Genomic DNA, 19,784 nt, shown 5'->3' with positions numbered 1-19,784 from the left:
TCTCCCTCTCCTTCTCTCTCACTCACTGTTCCTCTTTCTCTTTCTTTCTCTCGATCTCGCTCGGTTCGACTCGCGCGTTGTTTCATTGCAAATTCCAAGTTCAACTGGTCATTTTTCGCGCATCCTCCCCCCCCCCTCCCGCCCTTTGAATCTCCGTGGCGAGAATTGCGCGAGATCGCCGTATCTTCGATCGCGTTTCTTCTCCTCTTCTTGTTTCTCTTGCATCCCGCACCTTGTCGCCGGCGGTACGAAAATAGCGTGAGGGTATCGTTCGTATCGGTTCGTGTTCCTGAAGAATCCTCGAAGCGTAGGCCCGGTCAGAAAGAGAGAGGGATAGAGAGACGCGGCGGGCCATATAAGGCGCACCGCACGGACGCTCCTGGGAATCCCCGGAAGCGAAGGTCGTTTCCAAAGGCGGTTTCTGACGGCCGGTGTTGACGGTGTTCCCGGTGGCGTGGCGGAAGCATGCGCGCGATAAAAAGAGAAAGAGAGAGAAAAAGAGAGGGAGAAAGAGAGAGAACGAGCGAACGAGCAAGGGCAAGGTTACGGTAATAGGCGCCGGTCGGGGACGGCAGGATCGGGGAAACGAACTCGCCGCGGCCACGATAGGACATTGCCCTTTACAGATCGCTTACTACAGATGTGTACACACGTCTGCGGACGCGCGTCCGTATACCTGCGCGCGATGCTCGCATACGGAGTGTAACAACTATCGCACACACACACACACACACACATACACACATACATAAGCGTACAAACACGCGGACATACTGTCTTCGGCGTCATCGTGTCCCTCCCTCTTGTTTCTCCTCCCTCCCATCCTCCTCCTCCTCTTCTTCTTCTTCTCTTCTTTTTCTTCTTCTTCTTTTTTTTTTTTCCATAGAACTGGTTACCGCCACGGAAGACACGTGAACGCGCCATTGATACCTCGTTGACGACGATCAGAAGTCAGCCCTGGCAGTTCCGCGTTTCGATCTTCTTCGCGAGCTTCCTCTTGTTATACCGCTGCTACTTACTACCCGCGGATTACTCGTTTCTGCCGTTTTCCAGCCGGCGATCCCGGGACTCGTTTCAGGAGCTCGCTTCGATATTGACGCATGATGATGTTGTAATCGGCGAATGTTGCAACGCACGTGCGTGCATCGTTTCTTTTTCTTTTCTTCTTCAGCTACGGAGACCAAGTGGAGGAGGCGACCTGTATCGCGAGAGCAATAGCTTTTCTTTGGCTTACTCGAGAGAGCCTATCGTGATCTGAAACAGAGAAGTCTCATTATCCGCTCGACGACCAAGTTTCAATTCGGTCGTCTTGATCGCACAGAGATATCCTTAGATAGATAAAGATTCAGCGCGATATCGGAAAAATTAAGGAGCTAAAGCACGACAACTCTCTTCAGAGTCCGTGTTTAATATGGTCGTTGCTTGAAACTCGCCTCAGATACTCAGATTTTAATTCAAAGATAGACGTTTTCCAGCCGTGCTTGCAAAAATGATTGGTGATTATTTCATCAATTCACCAGAGTGAACTCGGTGAATTCCCGTGACGATGGAACACATCACATTCCATCTTCAGTTTCGAATGAACCCTATAAGCGCGTAATACTATTTCTAGAATATATATGAGTATTATTCAATATTAAAATAATATTCTTATAATATTCTAAGAATATTATGTAATATTTTTTAATACTATAGAAATGTTATATGTCTACTTCACATAATATTCTTGGCATATTATAAAAATATTCTTAGAATATAAAAAAAAAATAATAATAATATAGGAAAAAAAAATATATATATATACACACACATATGTATAATTTTTTTTAGTATATATATTTTTACAAAAAATTCTTTCGACTTTATTTATATAATAAAACAATTGGTGTTGCAATATATTCAACATTTATTAAATAAAAAACTATAATTATATATATTATATATACATGCAGAGTTAAATATTAAAAAAAATATATAATATAAAAATAACATTAAATAATATTATTTTTTTAATATTATTAGGAATGGAAATATAACTATATATTCCAGAAATATTACTTAATATTAAATAATATTACGCGCTTATGGGGAACATATTCACTCGGCGATTTTCTCGGAGAAGCGGAGAATACATCCCGCACGAATGAAAACTCTCTCGAGCCCGACTCTTTCGGAGCGAGACTCTACTTTTCGAGCGATCGAACCTACTTTGAGAAATCTAAAGAACGCAGAGATACCCCCGGGTAAACAAATATTCAGCCCGATAGGGGAAGAACGAAAAAGTTATGAAAAAAAAAAAAAAAAACGACGAACGCCCGCCCGATGCATCCATTGCCGGAGGACTCGTTATCGGGAGAACGCCGGTGTGTATCCCTTCAGGTGTGCGACGGGAGAGAGAAGGGGGGAGGGGGCTTAACGAGCGCGGCCGCCGATAAAGGACGAAGAGCCTAATCTCCGGCCGGGGGCCAACCCCTAAAGCTCGCCCGTAAATTACCAGGATTTTACGGCGTATCTCGGAGTGACGATGCGGCGCGATACGCGCCGTTAGCGGCCCCGGCGTCGTCGTCAGGCGGCCGAGGTTCTTGAACTTTTCCGGGGATCCGTTTCCAGAACCGACCGAAGGCACACACAACCCGCTCTCAGGTTCGGATCGCCCAGGTGGGGATCGGAATCGTCTGCTGGTACGAGACATCGCCCGGTCGTCACACCTCGGGCATCCTCCGTGTCGTCCGGACACGTCCGCTTCGTCCCACGTTCACGTTCCTCAACGTCGTCGTTCTTCCGCTCGTTCGCTCGCAACCGGCCGACTAATCGTGTCTCCTCGCGCCCGTCTCTCGCCCGCAAGTGGTCGCCGGGTTCACACTCGCAAGACTCGACAAATCCGCAGAAGAGTTCGTTCGTTGGAATCGTCTATTACTTAGACGGCCGGGAATTAAATTTCGGAGCGAAGGAGACGGACAGGCACAGCTCGACGAGTCGGCGAATTAACGTCGGACGGAAGACAGCTCGAGGAGGCTCGAGGAGCCGGGCCGAGAAGCGGAGGAGAGAAGGTAACCCCGCGAGTTCCTCCACGAGGAAGGGTCGAGTGAAGGGAAGAGAGAGAGAGAGAGAGAGAGAGAGCGACTCGACACCACCGACGTGCCGAGTAGCGACTCATCAATGTTATCGATCAACATGCGCATATTCAAGACCGTGTTGCTGATCGCGTACCTCGGCGCGAGCGCCCGCTGCCTGCCGGTGGACGGCGGCGAGTCGAGCGAGCCGTCGGCGCCATCCGCGAGCGAGCCGACGACGGTCGAGCCGGCGGCGTTGCCTGGCGCGCAGTCCGACACCAACTACTACGACCAGCGGCAGAACGGCAGCGAGAACTATCGCATCCACGTGGACGGCGTGGTGCTGGTGTTCGCGCCGGTCGAGGCACTGCTGCTGGCCGGTGCGACCGCCGCCGGCGGCACCACCGCCTCCACCTTGCCGATTATTCCCCAGCACGTAGGAACCCTCCAGCTGGACGGGTTACCCCAGCCAGGCAATTTGGGCGAGAAGCCGAACGCCGAGCTCCAAAATAAAACCGAACCGGCCAGCTCGAAGACGATAACACACAGGTAAGAATGTACACACTGAGAGGGGAAAATATCTAAGAAAAAAATGTCTAAGAAGTATGTAAAAAACAATGACGTGCTTATATTAATAGCACATTTATTCAAATTATTTATTACTTATATTAACGTATTTAATTTATTGTTTATCACTTGTAATTTATTTTATCGTATATTACTTATTAATTTCTTATAACATATTTATTGGAATTATATATATTTATATTAACAACATATTTGTTTAAATCTCTCTAAATTATTTTATTAGATTAATAGTTAATAGAATAAACAGTTATTTTCTCGTGAATAGTTACTGATTTGAAAAACATATTCTTATTTGAAAAATTACTTTTTCCTCAATGCAAAAATACATCTATTGGTTTATCAAGTAAATATCGGTACCAGCCGAATGAATATTTTTTATTTTTTAGATATTTTTTTCTTTCAGTGTGTACGCTGAATTTCAAAACGATTTGGACGCTTTTTCTTCTTCTCAATGTGATCCGGAACGCGGCCGGTGATACAATGAGAGAATTTAATTTCTAGGAATTTATCGAAAGCGAGAGTTCTTTATTTGCAAAGCGTTCAAACCGTTTTGAAGGTCGCACAGTATACACGGCCTCGGTATTTCCGCGCGATCCTCTCACGTTTTTCTCGCAACAATCTTATGATGGGTAACTCTGGATCGGTGTTTTCATTGCAGACCGCCGTTACGACTGGCGCACCTATTGGCGCCCTTCCTGCGTCGTACATCCTTACATCCCGAGCATAGCGTGAGCGTGCATTGATACGACACTTCGAGTCTCTCGCTTCCAATATGCGTAATGTTTCATGTACGGGCCTTATTAAACAAACGGTACGTCTCATTATATATATATAGGTATATATATATATATATAATGAGAGATATATATATATATAATTATTTTTCTCCTTGCAAGCCCGGTGACAAGAAATGAAAATTCGGTGAGGAAAAATTGCGATAACGCCTAATTCTTAGAAATTGCAATATCTGCGGGAGTGGTGGAAACGTTCTTCTTTTGCTAGAAATTACGTTACAATTTAACACAATTTAGTGCTTAGAGCAAAAGGCTTACTACACTTATTATGGATTCGAACTTAAGATTCGGCTGATGCAACTAACAGCAATTCACTGAGCAGAAACCCTCGGCAGAAATCTTTATTTTACAATCGAATTTTCATTTGGTCCCCGACGACGACGGAAAATTCAGTTACACCAACAGAACTGTTCTTTCCCTCGTGCTTATCGATTTTGGGAGAGAGATTAAAAAAAGAAATCGTACATTTGCAGGGGTGAGATATCTGCATCTACAGGGATGGTGGACGAGTATTCGCATAATATAAACGTATATGATCGACGATCTCGACTCGGCGTGAAGCCGCGTACACACCTATATCGTGTGTTGTCCGGCGCGAAGCGAAGAAGGCACGCGTCGATTACGATAATTCTAAAATCACACACTAGCGTTTGCCGATTATTTTTCCCAACCAGTCGGAGCGAAACCGTGACCGATTGAGATTGGTGACCTTCCACTTGGAAAACGCTCTTATGAAATCTTATGATCGTCAATCGCAATCCAATCGGCAATCGTTAGTGTGATATGGTCTTAACGCTAACGGTCGTTCCAAATCTCTCTTTCTCTCTCTCGGTGGACTTTGTTTTTCCGCGATTCGAGGCGATTTTCGAGATACCGCGGGAAACCGCGGAAACGACGAATGTATTTACACGTCACGTTCGCCATAATAACACGAAGGAAGCACGCTGGACGCGAGATATTCGAGTGAGAACGCTCGATTTCGTCGTGATGTCTCTCTCTGTCTCAATGTAATGGCGCGCGCGTCGCGATACATATGTACGACCACAATATAATCCACGCCGCTTGTAAACGGCGCGGATGTATCGGTGGAATGTTTTTCCGCATCGACGAGTCGTAGGGTAGCTTTCGCATGTCCGCCTATGTAACGCCGCTTTAATTTTACGCAGAGAATTGCGTATACGACCTACACAATTATATACATTACGACGTATTTATATCGATATGAAAATTTATTTGATTAAACATTAAAATACATGTATGTTTCTTTCTTTCTCTTTTCTCTCTCTTTCTTTTTTTTTTTTGATGTATATCATCACAATGTTTTTTCCGACTTGGAAATGCTTAGAGCTATTATTATGTATACTCCGCGTCTCTACAGTCATCCTGCGCTTCGATGAAAAATCTCGTTTGAACGTTTATTATATATATATATATGTGTGTCAACTTTAATATCACTGAGCAACCTATATAGTAGAGAAGACCTTTGGAACGTATTATTATAAAACAAATACAGTTCCTGCGAGCGATAATATATATACATCTTTAAATAGTACGAAAAAGAAGGAAGTCTATACACACGAGAGAATAATCGTTCGAGTATTCTCTGTAGTTCTTCGTCTATCAAGAAGCATTTTGCAAGTACGTATGTTCACTCGTATAATATCTATCTATGATTTTTTTTATTACAAAATACTCCGCTATGTACTAGCTTCTTTTGGATTTCTTACACAACGATTACGTCAATACGGAAGTGTGTGCGTATGTCACACGATCGAACAAAGATGCGCTGAAAGATATTCGATCCCGGTTTCTCGTGACGATTTCACTTGAAACGACAGGTAACCTCGCCGTCCATCCGAATTCTCCATTAAATGCTAACGCCATTATTATCGTAAAAGTAGGATACCCTGTTTGTCGCGAGGAAAATAAGTATATTCGGTACCGACATTTCACTCGTGAGTCTGTATGAGTCAATTTCGCGAAAATGCTCACGGAGCTGCTAATTTTTCATATATACGTTAAAAATACACTGCAATCGGCATTACAAGGTCGGTGAAAAATACCAAAAAAGTCCAAAGTCGGTAAAATTAGAGAAACGTACCCTCCGACGTCTCCTTCTATGCTACGTAATTAGTTCACAGTTCAGTGTAATTTTAACTAGGATCGTTTATTTTTTTAAACAATTATCTGAATGTACACAGTAAAACAGCTACGAGCATGCGCTCGTTCAGGTTTGATCCGACTATTCTTTGATTTCGACATGCAATATTATGTACACGCATATCTCTTCGAACCGGAAATCAACGCCATGAATGCTCATTACGACTACAAATGCTATTACGTGTGAAAAAATGTACACTTGATTGAAACGTTGAAAACGAGAAACGTCGAAATATTTTGGAAAAATAGATCTCGAAGCGATAATATATATCGGATACCCCGGCAAAATTTCCACGATTGACAATGGACAATCGCTCGTTCAATGCTTACCCAGTGAGCAAAAATTATTGACGGAACATTACTTCGATGATACTCAATATCAGTCTATGGATGTTCCCTAAAATGTAGTTTTTAACGTTGTTGATCAACATCACTACGAGTGACCTCGATATTTCAATATTTCTAAAATATCCTTGCAATTTCTAGAAATATCGCAGATCCGGAAATCTTCAAGATGTGTTTCAAAATATCAGGTAAAAAATGTTCAAAAGATACATACTTAAAGTCAACATTTTAAGATACTGGCCTGATGTTCTTTGTTTACTGGGTAACGCTATATAATTCGGACTATCGAAATTGACAATTGGCCGTTCCCCAGAGTCGAGATTGTTTACAATAAACCTAAAGGAAAATAATACGCAAACTAATACGGGTGATTACGACAGTAAGCGGGCTGCTTCGTTCGCATTGAGATCTTCACAGTCTACTTCGTCGGGACTGCTATTAATAGCAAGTACGGCCTCGTCAAACTTTAATTCCTCCTTACCCGCCTACAGAGGAATCATTCCATTTGACATTATCCTTTTCTCTCTTCTCCACCAAGTCGATAATAATATTTGCTTAGGATATGGCAGTAGCGTAGAAGCGGCGCTTTTACATAAATGTATCGGCGACATCGCCGGCTATTACCTCTTTGATCAGAATCCGACAATTCTCCACGACGCTGCGCCGCCGGTCCGACGCGTTGCTCAACGCCTCCTCCGACGACTGGTGGAGGTTGTCGATTATCTTGCGCAGCTCGTCCAATTCCGTCATGCTCGCTTCTAACTTCGACTCCAAGGCGGACCTGCCGGCGTCACGATTAATCGGAGCCCGGTAACTCCGGAATTCAGCGACAGCCGTTTCAAAGCGCTCACAACGTACAAACTCACCTTTCCTCCTTCAATTCCTGTATACACGTGTCGTTATCCAGCTGTATGATTCGTAGCACCTTTAAGAGCTTCGTGACGAGATTATCCACGTCGATCACTTGATCGACGAGACCCACGGGCGGGCAGTAATCCGTCATAGGCACGGGGCCATCGTTGGTGCCGGTGTCGGACTCGCTGATGGAGTCGCAGTCATCGTCACCCTCGTCCTCGACCTGCACGAATAATATTGTATAATTGACTTATGCCTACCTTGATGAAGACTGTGTTTATATACGCTTATATATCAAATAAATATCACCTCCAATATTCTAAGAATATAGCCGAGAATATTACTCGATACTAAGTAATATTATAGCGCTTGTAAGGCTTTGATATTTTCTCTAATTTAAAATCTTTCTCTCAAATTCCAATGTTGGTATTGATATTTTTGTCCCAATACCAGTCATTACTAATATGATATCGATACTCTTGATTAGATTATTCCGTTCCAATATTAGTATCGATACTTTCATGGTAGTACAAAATCCCTAGCAGGGAATTTTGACCGATTTAACTTTTCCAATATTACCAACTCAATTCGAGACTCGAGACACTCACCTTGCGACGATGCAAGATCGCCTGGGTGAGATTCGTGAGGCTGCTGCATTCGTCGCTGACTTTCAACTTCCTCATGCTGTGCTCGTCCACCGTTTCGGGATAGCTTAACGCTCTGCGCAGGGAATCGCTGCTCGACACCATGTTGTGCGAGTATGTGTCGGGCAAGGGCACGTCCTCCAAGACGCTCTCCATCATCAGGCAGGGCTCGGTCTCGAAATCCAACAAGTCGGACGACGATTCCATGCTTAGCTCTGCGGGAAAGAGAAGCGGAGAAAGTGTGTTTGAAAGGAATACGACTGAGTGCAGTTGGTTCATTGTCACAGTTAAATCGAGATCTCGCTAGTGACGCGTCCCGTTACCTTTGTAAATCTGTTTCGACGAGTCCAGATTGGACTTCTTGTCGATGCTTCTGGCCGCGAAAGGGTGCGTCGCGGCGTTTCGAATCGCGCCGATCACCGCGGAAACGAAGGATCCGCTCTTCGGACTCGGCGTGCATTCCTTCAGACTCTGCTTAGAGCTGACGGGACTAGATTCGACGCTACTGTTACTTCTGCTGTACGCTTCATTATGATATATGACGTCCTTTGAAAAAAGAATTTCGACATGCTTGAAGACTTCAACGACGGCCTCCAGAGAAAGCGCAAGAATATATTCGTTTTTGTTTTTTAAATTATTGAATTTATCATGAGAAAAAAGAATCACATATTAGAATATTAGCCGTCCGTCCGTCCATCTCTTTATTTGCCTTTTCCACCAATTCTTGAACTTATCGTGAGAGAAAAGAATTGCATATTAGAATATTAATCGTTCTCATCCGTCCATCTTTTATTTGTCTTTCCCAAATTTTGAATTTATCGTCGATCCGTCGAACTTTTATTTGTCTTTCTCAAATCTTGAATTTATCGTGAGAGAAAAGAATTACATATTAGAATATTAACTATCTATCTATTCGTCTACTTTTATTTGCCTTCTTTAATTCTTGAATTTATTAGATGTTTTAAAGAATTACGTATTAAAATATTAATCGTCCGTCCATCAATCTCAACCATCATCGTCTCCGCGTCTTCTATTCATTTTTAACTACCCATTATACCGATATAGTTAATCATTTTCATGAGATGTGGTCACTGATTATAATATTTCAATTAATGATGTCACAAGGCACTTTGCACGCGAGTAATAATCCCACCGATCCACTTACCTCGAGATCTTTTACCGAAATGTTGTAAGAAGCGATTAACTGATCCACCAGTCCCTCCAATCTGGTGCCGAGTCCAGAGAGGGCGACAGCTGCGCCGGACATAGCAGCGCCTTGGGTGAGCAGAAGCTCTCTGCTTCTTCGTTCGACGGCGTTCAGTTTCATGCTCATCGACAGATTCTCTTGTCTACAATGAGAATAGAAAATCGTGGAAATTCGTTTGAGCTATTTCACACCACGATGTTTAAATCACGGTGCACATACCTCCTCTGCTCGCTGATTCGCACTAAATGCTTGCACTCCTCCGTTTGCCTTTCCAATTCCGCCTCTCGTTGCACCAGGGTCTCTTCCTTCTTCTTGAGCTGCGGCAACAAATAGATGAGACGGNGAAAAAAAAAAAAAAAAAAAAAATCGTACTCCTAGACAACACGACGAAATTAAAGCGAACGTACCTCCATCTCGGCGTCTTTTAGCGCGTCCGCCAAAGTGGCCTTCTCTTCTTGAAGGAAATCCTGCATTTCCGCGGACTCGGCTTCCAATTCCTGCTGCTGTTGCAGCAAGGCCTTCTGCGCGGCCAAGCTCTTGTCCAAGTCCTTGAACAAAGGAAGATCGTTATTATTGTGTACCGATAACTCTCGTCGCTCTTTTTAAACACGTCCGTGTCCTTACCCTGTTCAACATACGGCAGAGCGATTGTAAATCGGCTATCTCGATTTGCTGATTGGCGACCACTTGTCCTGAGGACTGTATGTGACACTCCAGCTCGAGGAAACTGTCGCTGCCGTCTGAAGAGAGAAACTTTAATGTCAACAATGCGCCAAACTGATACTTGAGACTATATGGTTCTACAAGTTACAAGAAAAGACAGAATGGGTCTCTATCTAATCAGATCAGGGTTTAATCGCGGCAGTTGTAACGATGTAATATTAAATTCTGTGAGAGGATAACGATTTGATGCGTATCAATGTATTAGGTATACAAATGTTCCTTAAAGTTGGCACTTTCAAATCACCATAGGACGGGAAAAAGATTTCAATTCGAACCAGAGTTACAGGGCACTAATTGCAAAGGCACCGAATTAATTTGTACACCCAACGATATTGCCTCTTGAATCAAGAAGATTTCCCCTAATTACGCCAGCAGAATAGAACAATCCTATCGATACAACAGCAATTTCCCGTATAATTCTAACGACAAGCACGTCGCTGTTTTTTTGCACATATGAAAACGCGAGACGCCGTCTCTCTCTCTTTCTCTCATACCTGCGTGTTCCGATTGCGGCGTGCCCAGCATAGCCAGGACTCGCTGGGCGTTCCTGTCGAGCTCCTGCCTTGCGAACGCATGGTCCGCCCGTTCCTCTTCCAGGAGACGATTCACCTCGGTCAACTCGAGCTTCAGCTTCTCGTTCTCCCGCTTCCGCGCGTCGCTCTCCTCGCTCGAACGTCTCAGACTCTCCCGCATGTCGTCCCACGCGTCCTCCGTCTGGCAGCCTTTGTGCAGCCTCTCGATCACCTCGGGCCCGGCCACCGCGCTCGGCTGTCCGGACATCGCGTTCTCGATGTCACGCCCGGTCAGGCCGGTCTGCGCGCTCGTCTCGTGGTAGATACGGATCCTCTCGGAGGTCTTGTGCCTGGGATACGGCGGCAGGCTCTTGTGTCCGGAGGCTAAGTCTTTGACGCCGGTCCTCTTCTCCGTGGCTCTGCTGAGACTGGCGTCGCGACTGCCGGGTCTGCTTCTCGTCAGCTTGCTGCTGTTACCGTCGGCCGGCGCCTTCTCGCCCTTCGAGACCGTGAGCTTGTTCCTGTTCCGGCGCGGTAACGTCGCGTACGTGTCCAACGCCTTGTTGTCCTGTTGCTGACCGGCGGCGATCTTCAGATCCACGCGCGAGGTCGGCTTCGCGTCGGCAGCGCGCATGCCGTAGAGAGCGCGAGCGGTCGAGAGGGACGGTATCTTCGACCTCGCGTCCTCGGACGGCGTGGAGACTGGTGTGCGCGATCCCCGCGTGCCGGACGCGCCCCTCGACCTCGAGTCGCTCCTGGCGACCGCTCTCGCGCCCACGCCGCTGCGCTGAGCGAGGTCCTTATTGATTTCCGTGGTGAGCACGGACGGCAACGAGTCCGGCAACGCTCTCGTCCTCGTCCTCGTGAAGGACGAGGCGGACGACGTCGGATTGGAACGGCAGCCGTACGCCGGCACGGCGCGGCCGCTGATCGGGGTTTTAGCGACCTCGGTGATCAGGGAGGAACTCGATTCTCTCGCGCTCGACTTCTCCCTCGAGCGCGCCCGCTCGCTCCCGCGTTCCCTGCTGCCGCCGTTGCTGACGCCGCTCTGGCTCTGCGTCTTGGTAAGGATGTTCCGCGGCGTGGCGGTCCGCGACTTCGAGCGGGGCGTCGCGGCGCCGAGGCTTGCGCCGCTCGGGCACGCGGCCGTCGTCTGTTTCGCGCGGACGGTCTTCTGCGACTCGACGCCGGCCGTCTTCTTCTTAGCCGCGCCGGAAGTCGCCGCCGCCCTCTTCACGTTCATGCGACTCGTCCGCACGGACACGCTGCCGGCGATGGAGGAGCTCTCGCTGCCGCCCTCGCTGGTGCCCTCGCCGCCGGTCCCGCCGAGCCGCACGTCGTCTGGCAGCGTGGCGCACGGGTCCTCGTACACGGAACAGCAACTGACGAGGCTCGAGTCGCAGGAGGCCTCGTCCAGCCCGCCGCAGCTGCTTCCGTAGTCGGCGCTGTTCCTGCGTACCTACGGGTTTCGCACAGACGGATACTATTTGTATTAACTATTCACGCGCGTGAAGCGCGAGTACGCTCGCTGCGCTCATACAATTTTACGTATTGTCGCGCACTCGAAGCGGTTGATAACGGAACTTCTTTAACAGTATCCTGTATTTTTGTACACCGAGAAGAAGATTTCTTCGAATTTAATCAATTACATCGCATCCGAACAAATTTCACCACTGGCACGCTCCGAGGAAACGAATGTTTCGATTAATAACTTACGACCGTAAGACTTTTTCACGAATACGTATATTTATCTTAAGTAAAAGATTTGCTTGAAACGAAAGATGATTTTCTTATAAAGAAATTATTCGTTTCGTTTTACACATATTTATTGCAACCGAATAATATTTTGTTCGGTTGAATGATGTTATTTCAATTAATAGCGTTCCTTCTGTTAAATGATAGTTTTCTTGAATGAGACAATAAAATCTTTAACCAAATAATATTTCGTATATGTTGTTTCTATGAAACAAATTCTATGTGTTGTTTCTATGAAATAAATTCTAGTCAAATAAATAGAAATGCTAAATCTCAAGGAATCTTTTTCTCTGTGTAATCCGTCCGTATTAAGGCCAGTCACATTTCTCATTGGAAATTAATAACAAGATCTAAATTTTCTCTCTCATTGCTAGAATGTTGCTGCTCTAAATTATCAATTATATGAATTACAGAAAATTTCTTAGCGGATATAAAAAAAACAGCGGTGTCGTACCTGTGACATTTAGAATTCTAGCCGGACCAGCAACAAAACAGTTCCCCGAATAAGCTCAATAATACACGGGATATGTCGTTTATATGGAGACGATGTTCATATACGAGAACGACGACCACGTATTACCTCACTTTTAATATTCGAGCAGCGTAAAGCCACATTTGTCGTTCATAATTTCTAATATTTATGTCGCTTGAAGCCACATTCCCGTCGAACACACAGCTTCTAATATTTCAGTGGCTCGCGACTGCATTTGCCTTTGTTCGCGAGGAAGCTTGTATTTTCGCCGCTCAAGCGAGAAGAAGTTAGAAATTGTGAATTAAAGTCGGAGCCGGAGCTTATTAAGCGCTGTACGGTTAACCGAGTTAACGGTTAACTAATTAATCAATCAACCGCGATTAACCGGCTAACTGCGCAGCTAAATAACCGTTACAATTTTTAATTTAGAATTAAACAACCATCTCATATCATCAAACTGACTTTTCACACAATGAAAACCCTCTATTGGATTAAACGAAGAAGAGAATGAGAAATTTTCGCATTCTTCGAATCTCTTCTTACATGCCTGATCGCGAAAATAAGAATTAGCGTAAACGTGACTTAATAATTCTCATACCTTTCAAACCAAATTTGAGAATTTCTTATTCAATAAATGTGTAAAACGAAACGAATCATTTCTTTATAAGAAAATTATCCTTCGTTTCACAAACAAATTTTTCATCTAAGATACATATTCGTTAAGAAGTCTAGCAATCATACTTATTCATGGAAACATTAATTTCTTTGAAGCGTGCCAATGATGAAATTCGTTTAGATGCGATAGAATTGATTAAATGTAAAGAAATCTTTTTCTCAGTGTACAGTGTAGAAAGATTTCCTTGTTAAATTAGACAAATGTGGTTCGGATAAAAAATCCGTCTTTGTCGCCTATATTGATTAGATACAACACACATGTGACACTGAAATGTTTACCAGACCTTTATCCATCTTAGCTAATTTCGCGTATCTAGATAATGTTTGCTATAACTGCAAAATCATTTCTTTTTTAGTGAAACTTACTCTCGGTACTTCCGTCGCGCAGCCTTCGACTCCGCTGTCGCTGCCATCCTTGCTATCTTTATTCTCGCTCAGCGACTTCTCGCTAGTCTTGCCGTTTTGTGACTCGGTGATGTGGATCACCGTGATGTTGCACTCGCTGTTCATCGTGAGGTCCGGATCCTCCTCGTTGAGGGGTCGCGTCTCATCGTTAATCGGCGAGGCGAGGTCTTCCGGTACGCCCGAGTCTTGCCGCGCCACGTTCTGCATTGGCGGGGACACCTTCAAGCAGTTCTCCTCGGGATACGTCGTCTCCATCGCGACGGTCTTCAATGAATCATTCATGTCGATATCTTATCATCTTCCCACTGGAATATTTCAAAGAAAATATTTAATGAGCGAGAAAAATAAGGGTGACCTTCGCCAAACTCAGAACTAATCTATAAATAATAATTGCCGACGTCAGTTTTCAGTTCTGCAACGTCTTGTCGTTCAACGATAATCGGAAAGTTAATAATTTCTGGCTGAAGAGGTATTTTTTGCAACACGGCAAGCGGAATCAGTGTGATGCTTTGATTTGTTCAATATTTGAGAAAGGTCAAGGAAAATTATGCGTAAGAAAACAATCGGGACTCGGGATTCATTTGGAGGAGGTATTCTCATTTCAAATGTGTCGTTTTGCAAATGATTTTTAGAAATTTTACTTGAAAAAATATAAGACGTATAATTCTGAAGTTTTGTACAAATACTTATCTATGTTTTAACATTTATATGCAGTAATTTCTACACATTATCTTCAATATTAATAAAATTATAAATAATTTTGTGCAGTGTGCTGAACGAAAGTTTTGTTTGCATGGTCGCTACGATTCCGCACATTGCAGACTTCTGAAGCCAAAACGGCCGGAAGAGTGATTAAACTATAAACTTGTGATTATATCAATTTTAACAGTTTCCATCTGCATTAGCAAGATAGAACAGATAATACTTAACCGACAGCAATTTCAATTCGTCGATTGGATCGATCAGAATTTGCTGAAAGTCACCCTAAAAGTAATAGAATCAGACACAATTATGCAACACGGAGTCAGAGATTATTCAGCGATGGGATTCAGTTCAGCATTCGCGAAATGCATTCGAGAATACGAAGTATCTCCTATTCTGAGACGGTACGCGCCAAACGTAATAATTCTATGACTAGTTTCCGGAACACAACGAGGCCCTTCGCGAGGTCGTCCAGCGCGCGACTGGGAACAGTACCCGCCCACGTGATAAACGAGAATTAAACGGGAGCAATTAACTCACCCGCCCGAGTCGATCAAGTTGTGTCGTTTCGGAATCGAGTTACGGCATCCCAATCATGTCCATATTGGATTAGTCGGATGGCGTACACGTCCCATTCGCGACGGAGGAAATCGTTTCGAATAGAGCTTGAAATGAAGCGTCTAGACACGTGCTCCGAGCCGAATTTTAAGGATAACGGCTCGGGCATAATGAAAGGAATAAGGAGCGAGAAATTACATTAGTAGGGAATTAGGAATAAGAAAATAGAAATAAGCTTAAGTTCAGGAAAAAAAAAGCAACAAAAGTAACAGAGAATAAAATATAAAAACGTTTTAAAACTCATCACTTTTATTACATATATATATTTTTTCTATAATAAATTTCCAAGGTTATCATTAAAATACTTTTATCCTTTTCTTGATAATTATCGATTTAAACTGATTTTTATTTGCATATTGATGACCATTAGACATTTTAAAGATTAACTACCAGTCAACTATGAAGCCCTATAAGTACAAGTTATAAAGAATAGAATTTCACCAACGTTCCTAACCCTAATCCTAATCCTTCTTTATTCCCGTTATCGTGGATTGAAACATGGTTGCACACGTGTCGAAATTCAATTCCTCGTCCTTCATTCTTTTTATCGTGCCAAACCTAAGTTTGCTGATAATGACGAATTCGATAAACTCTCCACATACTCGTCAATGAGTAATTTCTACGTGAATTGCATCTTTGCTTGTTTTCGCCCTAAACGGGCTGCTTATTATTTATTTAGAAAAATAAACAGCTTGATAATTTTTTTCATCATGACCGACGACGGCCGGTCCGTTATCGGTTTATCTTGCCGTTCCTTCAGCACGCTTTGGTACGCCTTCAATACACTTAAAGCACATCGAGATAAAGTTCACATGTGTGTTATGCAGATGTGAAGTCACGATTACGCCGGGGCTTGATATCTCGCGCCGAGGTAATTCCCCTCTGTCGCGTATCTCCGGCCGCACGTAGCGGCCTGATATCTCGTAGATTATTCGCACTCTCTTCCTCTCCCTCTCTCTCTCATGGCGAGCCACTACCATTGATTCATTAAATGACCCCCACCTAGGCCAGATGACGTAACGTTTCGTGAGCGAAACGCCGATTTGCGAGAAATTGACAGTGAGAGCGGCACACACGTGCCAGGAACGACGTTACTATTTAAGAACCTCGCGCGCGAGAGGCAAGCTTCGCGAGTTCAAGGCTGCGTCCCTGTCTGTGTCTCGAGCCTAAATCGTCGGGGCTTCACCGAAACGGCATGATTTACTTGCTTCGAGGAGAAGAAAATTCCGCAACTGCAGTGAAAAACGCAGCGAATGAGCGAGAAAAACATTAAAATGAAAATGTTCTTCTCGCAAAATGCTAGAAGAGACCGGAAACTTCAAATTCCTTGCTTACAGCAGAAAAATAAATTTTTATGCAAAAAATATCAACATCGTTTGCAAAAATTATGGGTGAAACGAGTGATTTGACACTTCGGAGGGTTGCGGAGGTAAAATCGCCGATTGACACCGAAAATTATTCTGATCGAATGAACATAAAATTAATAACTTTCCTTCTCCTCCTAACCTGTGTTCTATTAATAAATCAAAGTGCGTCTGATAATATAACCCGGGACTGTAAGTTCCTCGGAAGACGACGTTCACCGAGGAGCGCAGATCGCAGGCGCCGCAACACTCAGTTACGGCTCTGGCGACGAGACGCTTTGCCGTGAACGCGCGTCGTCGTCGCTCCGGAAGGTCTCGCGGGAAGTCCCTCCGAGCGATAGAAGCAAGCGCGAGCGATTGCTCGGTAAAGAACCCGCTGCCTCGAACCCACCACCACCACCAGCACGATTCGTTATTTGTACGCGGTCACCGCGTCGGCAACGCGTCGTGTCAAGCCGTTCTCCGCGACGTAAACAACTCTCTCTCTGTCTGTCGCATTCTGTTACTCCGCGAATTCTCTCTCTCTCTCTCTCTCTCTCTCGTCCAACCCCGTTGAAGGATCGCGCACCATCCCTTCGTCAGCATCGAATTGCACGGCGCCGATGAGAGACCGGAGACAACCAAGGGACAACTAAGGACGTTCCACGTTTTCAAAGGAAACCGATAAAAGAGAAGAGAAACGGAGCCGATCAAACAGCACCTGGACGTAGTGCTCGGTGCACCAGCGGGTCACCGGTGGCCGTGGCGACACGATAACGGATCGTTATCACGTTTACCGCGCCGAAGAGGCTTCGAGGCACCCTATCGTGTCGAGCAGAGCGGACGACGACGATCTCCCGATGACGATCTCCCGCGCGAACGAGCAGCTCGATCGGAAGGAGCCGAGGAGGAAGAAGAATCACGGGAAGAGCTCTGTGAGACGGTGCAAGCACCTGTCCTCCGAAGAAGACGCCGGAAGTCTCGCGGACGACGGGGTGAAGCGGTTTCACGGTGACGGCCTGGTCGTCCAGCTGGACTCGAACCACCGCATGCTGGAGATCACGGGCGACGGCTGTCGCGTGATCCTCTCGAGGAACTCGGGCAGCGTTCACATCGTCGGCGACGGCTGCCGTCTGAGTGTGAGCCACAACGTGGGCGACATCGAGTACACCGGCGACGGCGGCCGAGTGCTGCTCGGGCCGGACTCCTCCATGGAGAAGGTGAAATTCGTGGGCGACGGCGGTAAAGTGATCCTTGACGCGACGGGCCCCGAGGCGGCGGAGCCGACGCTCGATTACGGAAAGTTCCACTGCTGCCGGAGAAGGCGGCTGGAAAAGTTCCCGTTGAGGGATCAACGGAACGGAGAGACCGAGGAGGCCGCGAGTTCGCGCGGGGGAGTCGCCGGGGGCGCGTGCAGTCGCGAGAAATGCGAAGGACGAGGCGACGGCGATGACGAGAACGGCGGCTGGCGCGTAACGATGTCATCATCGAGCCGGGAATGTCTGGAGAACTCGTTGAACGACGTGAAGGAGAGGGGCCGCCAACGGGGGAAGTACGGGAAGCGTGACGACCAAACGAGGAAGTCCTCGCGCTGTCGGAGGGTCGTCACCGTCACGGAGATTCGAGGTGACGGCCGGTGTGTGCGGAAACAGCTCAGCGGCGACTCCTCGTTGATCGTCACCGCGAACGGCGACGTTCGCTCATCCTCTCCTCCGTGACGATGGACGGGCGTGCCGGGCAGAACTTTTCGGCGTGGACATCGGGATCGAGTGACGCAAACGAAACCCGGGTGACGTTCCGTGCGGGCCGGCCACATCTGTGAAAAGCAAAACGGCCAACGACGAGCGATCGTAATTGCGCAGCCCGATCACACGTGATCGATCGAAAGCAACCGGAACCAGCCAACTCTGCCAGTAGTCAGTAATAATTTCGTTGCGAGTCCGTCACGAATGCGTTACGTCATGTTTCCTACACAATTGTGATATTTTCTTATTTATTTCCTTCGTAAGTAGCTCGAACTAAATGTCGCGACTTCTTCGTGAAATCTTCATGAAATCATCATTTATATCACTACATTTATATCACTGACGAATAAATTGCGTCTGAAGAATTATTTTTCCTTGTCCTACAATGGAATTCTCCCCCCCTCCCCGCTGCCCTCGCCTCCCGAAATTTAAAGAGATTGTAAGGCTTAATGTCGTGTTTTCGGCGGCAAAAGTCACACACAAGTTACGCTTATGTAATGCTATATATTTCAAGTTAATTCAATTATTCTAAATATCTTAAATTAACTTCTTGCAAAATTTAAAATTTACTTGAAATATACAATATTACGAAACCTCTGCGTGGCTCATTATGGCCTAATTTGACTTATTTTTCGTAATTTTGCTCAGCTATTTCAATTGACTTATATTTTTAGTTCAGAATGTATTAAAAATAGAAATTAAAACATACTAATCTCAAGGAACACGTGTAAAAAAAGCGTCAACTTTAGTTGCAAATATCTCAGCTCTCGAATGATCAATCTTTTTCTAATTGCACGAATAGTTAGGCAATATTTCAATGTATGTGCAGTACAAGTTTCATCAAATTCTTATTAAACTTAGTTCATCTTTCATCCTCCTTAAGGCGCCGAAACCGACACAAGATGTTTGATTTGAATACGAAACGACGGGACTCGAACAGCTTTCTATTTCAGATTAAAATTTTCAACATCGATATTCTTACTTGCTGTAAGATAACTTTACAACACATTAGCCTTTTTTCAGGAAAATACGTTTTTGCGTTGTTTATATTTAACAGTAAGGTCATTTGACTCAAACCACAGCGAACTGATCACGAGAAGATTTAATCTTCAAACGCGATAAAACATAATGTATGCCAGGAGGAAATAATAATGAAAAATATACGTAGGAAATAATGGGGGGGGGGGG

General features: G+C 45.2%; 3 protein-coding genes across 7 annotated transcripts in view; 2 read left to right on the top strand and 1 right to left on the bottom strand.

The window, feature by feature from the left end:
- Positions 1-877: 877 nt before the first annotated feature.
- The window catches only part of LOC106746185, a 26,991-nt gene continuing 8,084 nt past the window's right edge, over positions 878-19,784 (bottom strand). For 3 of the 5 annotated variants that reach the window (XM_014622474.1, XM_014622493.1, XM_014622483.1), the window contains exons 2-11: positions 14,150-14,493; positions 10,864-12,340; positions 10,271-10,386; positions 10,054-10,194; positions 9,866-9,963; positions 9,605-9,788; positions 8,763-8,985; positions 8,404-8,654; positions 7,807-8,018; positions 7,301-7,721 (exon numbers count right to left, since the gene is read on the bottom strand). In XM_014622474.1, the coding sequence (XP_014477960.1) occupies positions 7,529-7,721; positions 7,807-8,018; positions 8,404-8,654; positions 8,763-8,985; positions 9,605-9,788; positions 9,866-9,963; positions 10,054-10,194; positions 10,271-10,386; positions 10,864-12,340; positions 14,150-14,470 (3,216 nt within the window). In that variant the 5' untranslated portion in view covers positions 14,471-14,493 and the 3' untranslated portion in view covers positions 7,301-7,528. Of the gene's footprint in view, positions 1,255-7,300; positions 7,722-7,806; positions 8,019-8,403; positions 8,655-8,762; positions 8,986-9,604; positions 9,789-9,865; positions 9,964-10,053; positions 10,195-10,270; positions 10,387-10,863; positions 12,341-14,149; positions 14,494-19,784 lie in introns of those variants that run through there. The other 2 variants (XM_014622500.1, XM_014622509.1) reach the window with 2 other exon arrangements.
- Positions 2,044-5,634, top strand: LOC106746216. The gene is made up of 3 exons (XM_014622530.1): positions 2,044-3,602; positions 4,300-4,452; positions 4,909-5,634. Exons 1-2 carry the CDS (start codon positions 3,160-3,162, stop codon positions 4,382-4,384), a joined length of 528 nt encoding a protein of 175 aa, XP_014478016.1. The 5' UTR covers positions 2,044-3,159; the 3' UTR covers positions 4,385-4,452; positions 4,909-5,634.
- LOC106746208 lies at positions 17,259-18,942 on the top strand. The gene has a single exon (XM_014622519.1). It carries the CDS (start codon positions 17,712-17,714, stop codon positions 18,567-18,569), a length of 858 nt encoding a protein of 285 aa, XP_014478005.1. The 5' UTR covers positions 17,259-17,711; the 3' UTR covers positions 18,570-18,942.

This window comes from Dinoponera quadriceps, unplaced genomic scaffold (genome assembly GCF_001313825.1).
Source record: "Dinoponera quadriceps isolate SergipeBrazil2010 unplaced genomic scaffold, ASM131382v1 scaffold120, whole genome shotgun sequence".
In the NCBI taxonomy this organism is placed as follows: Eukaryota; Metazoa; Arthropoda; class Insecta; order Hymenoptera; family Formicidae; genus Dinoponera; species Dinoponera quadriceps.
The sequence above is the reverse complement of the archived record's forward strand: the minus strand, read 5'-3'. Positions and strand labels throughout refer to the sequence as shown.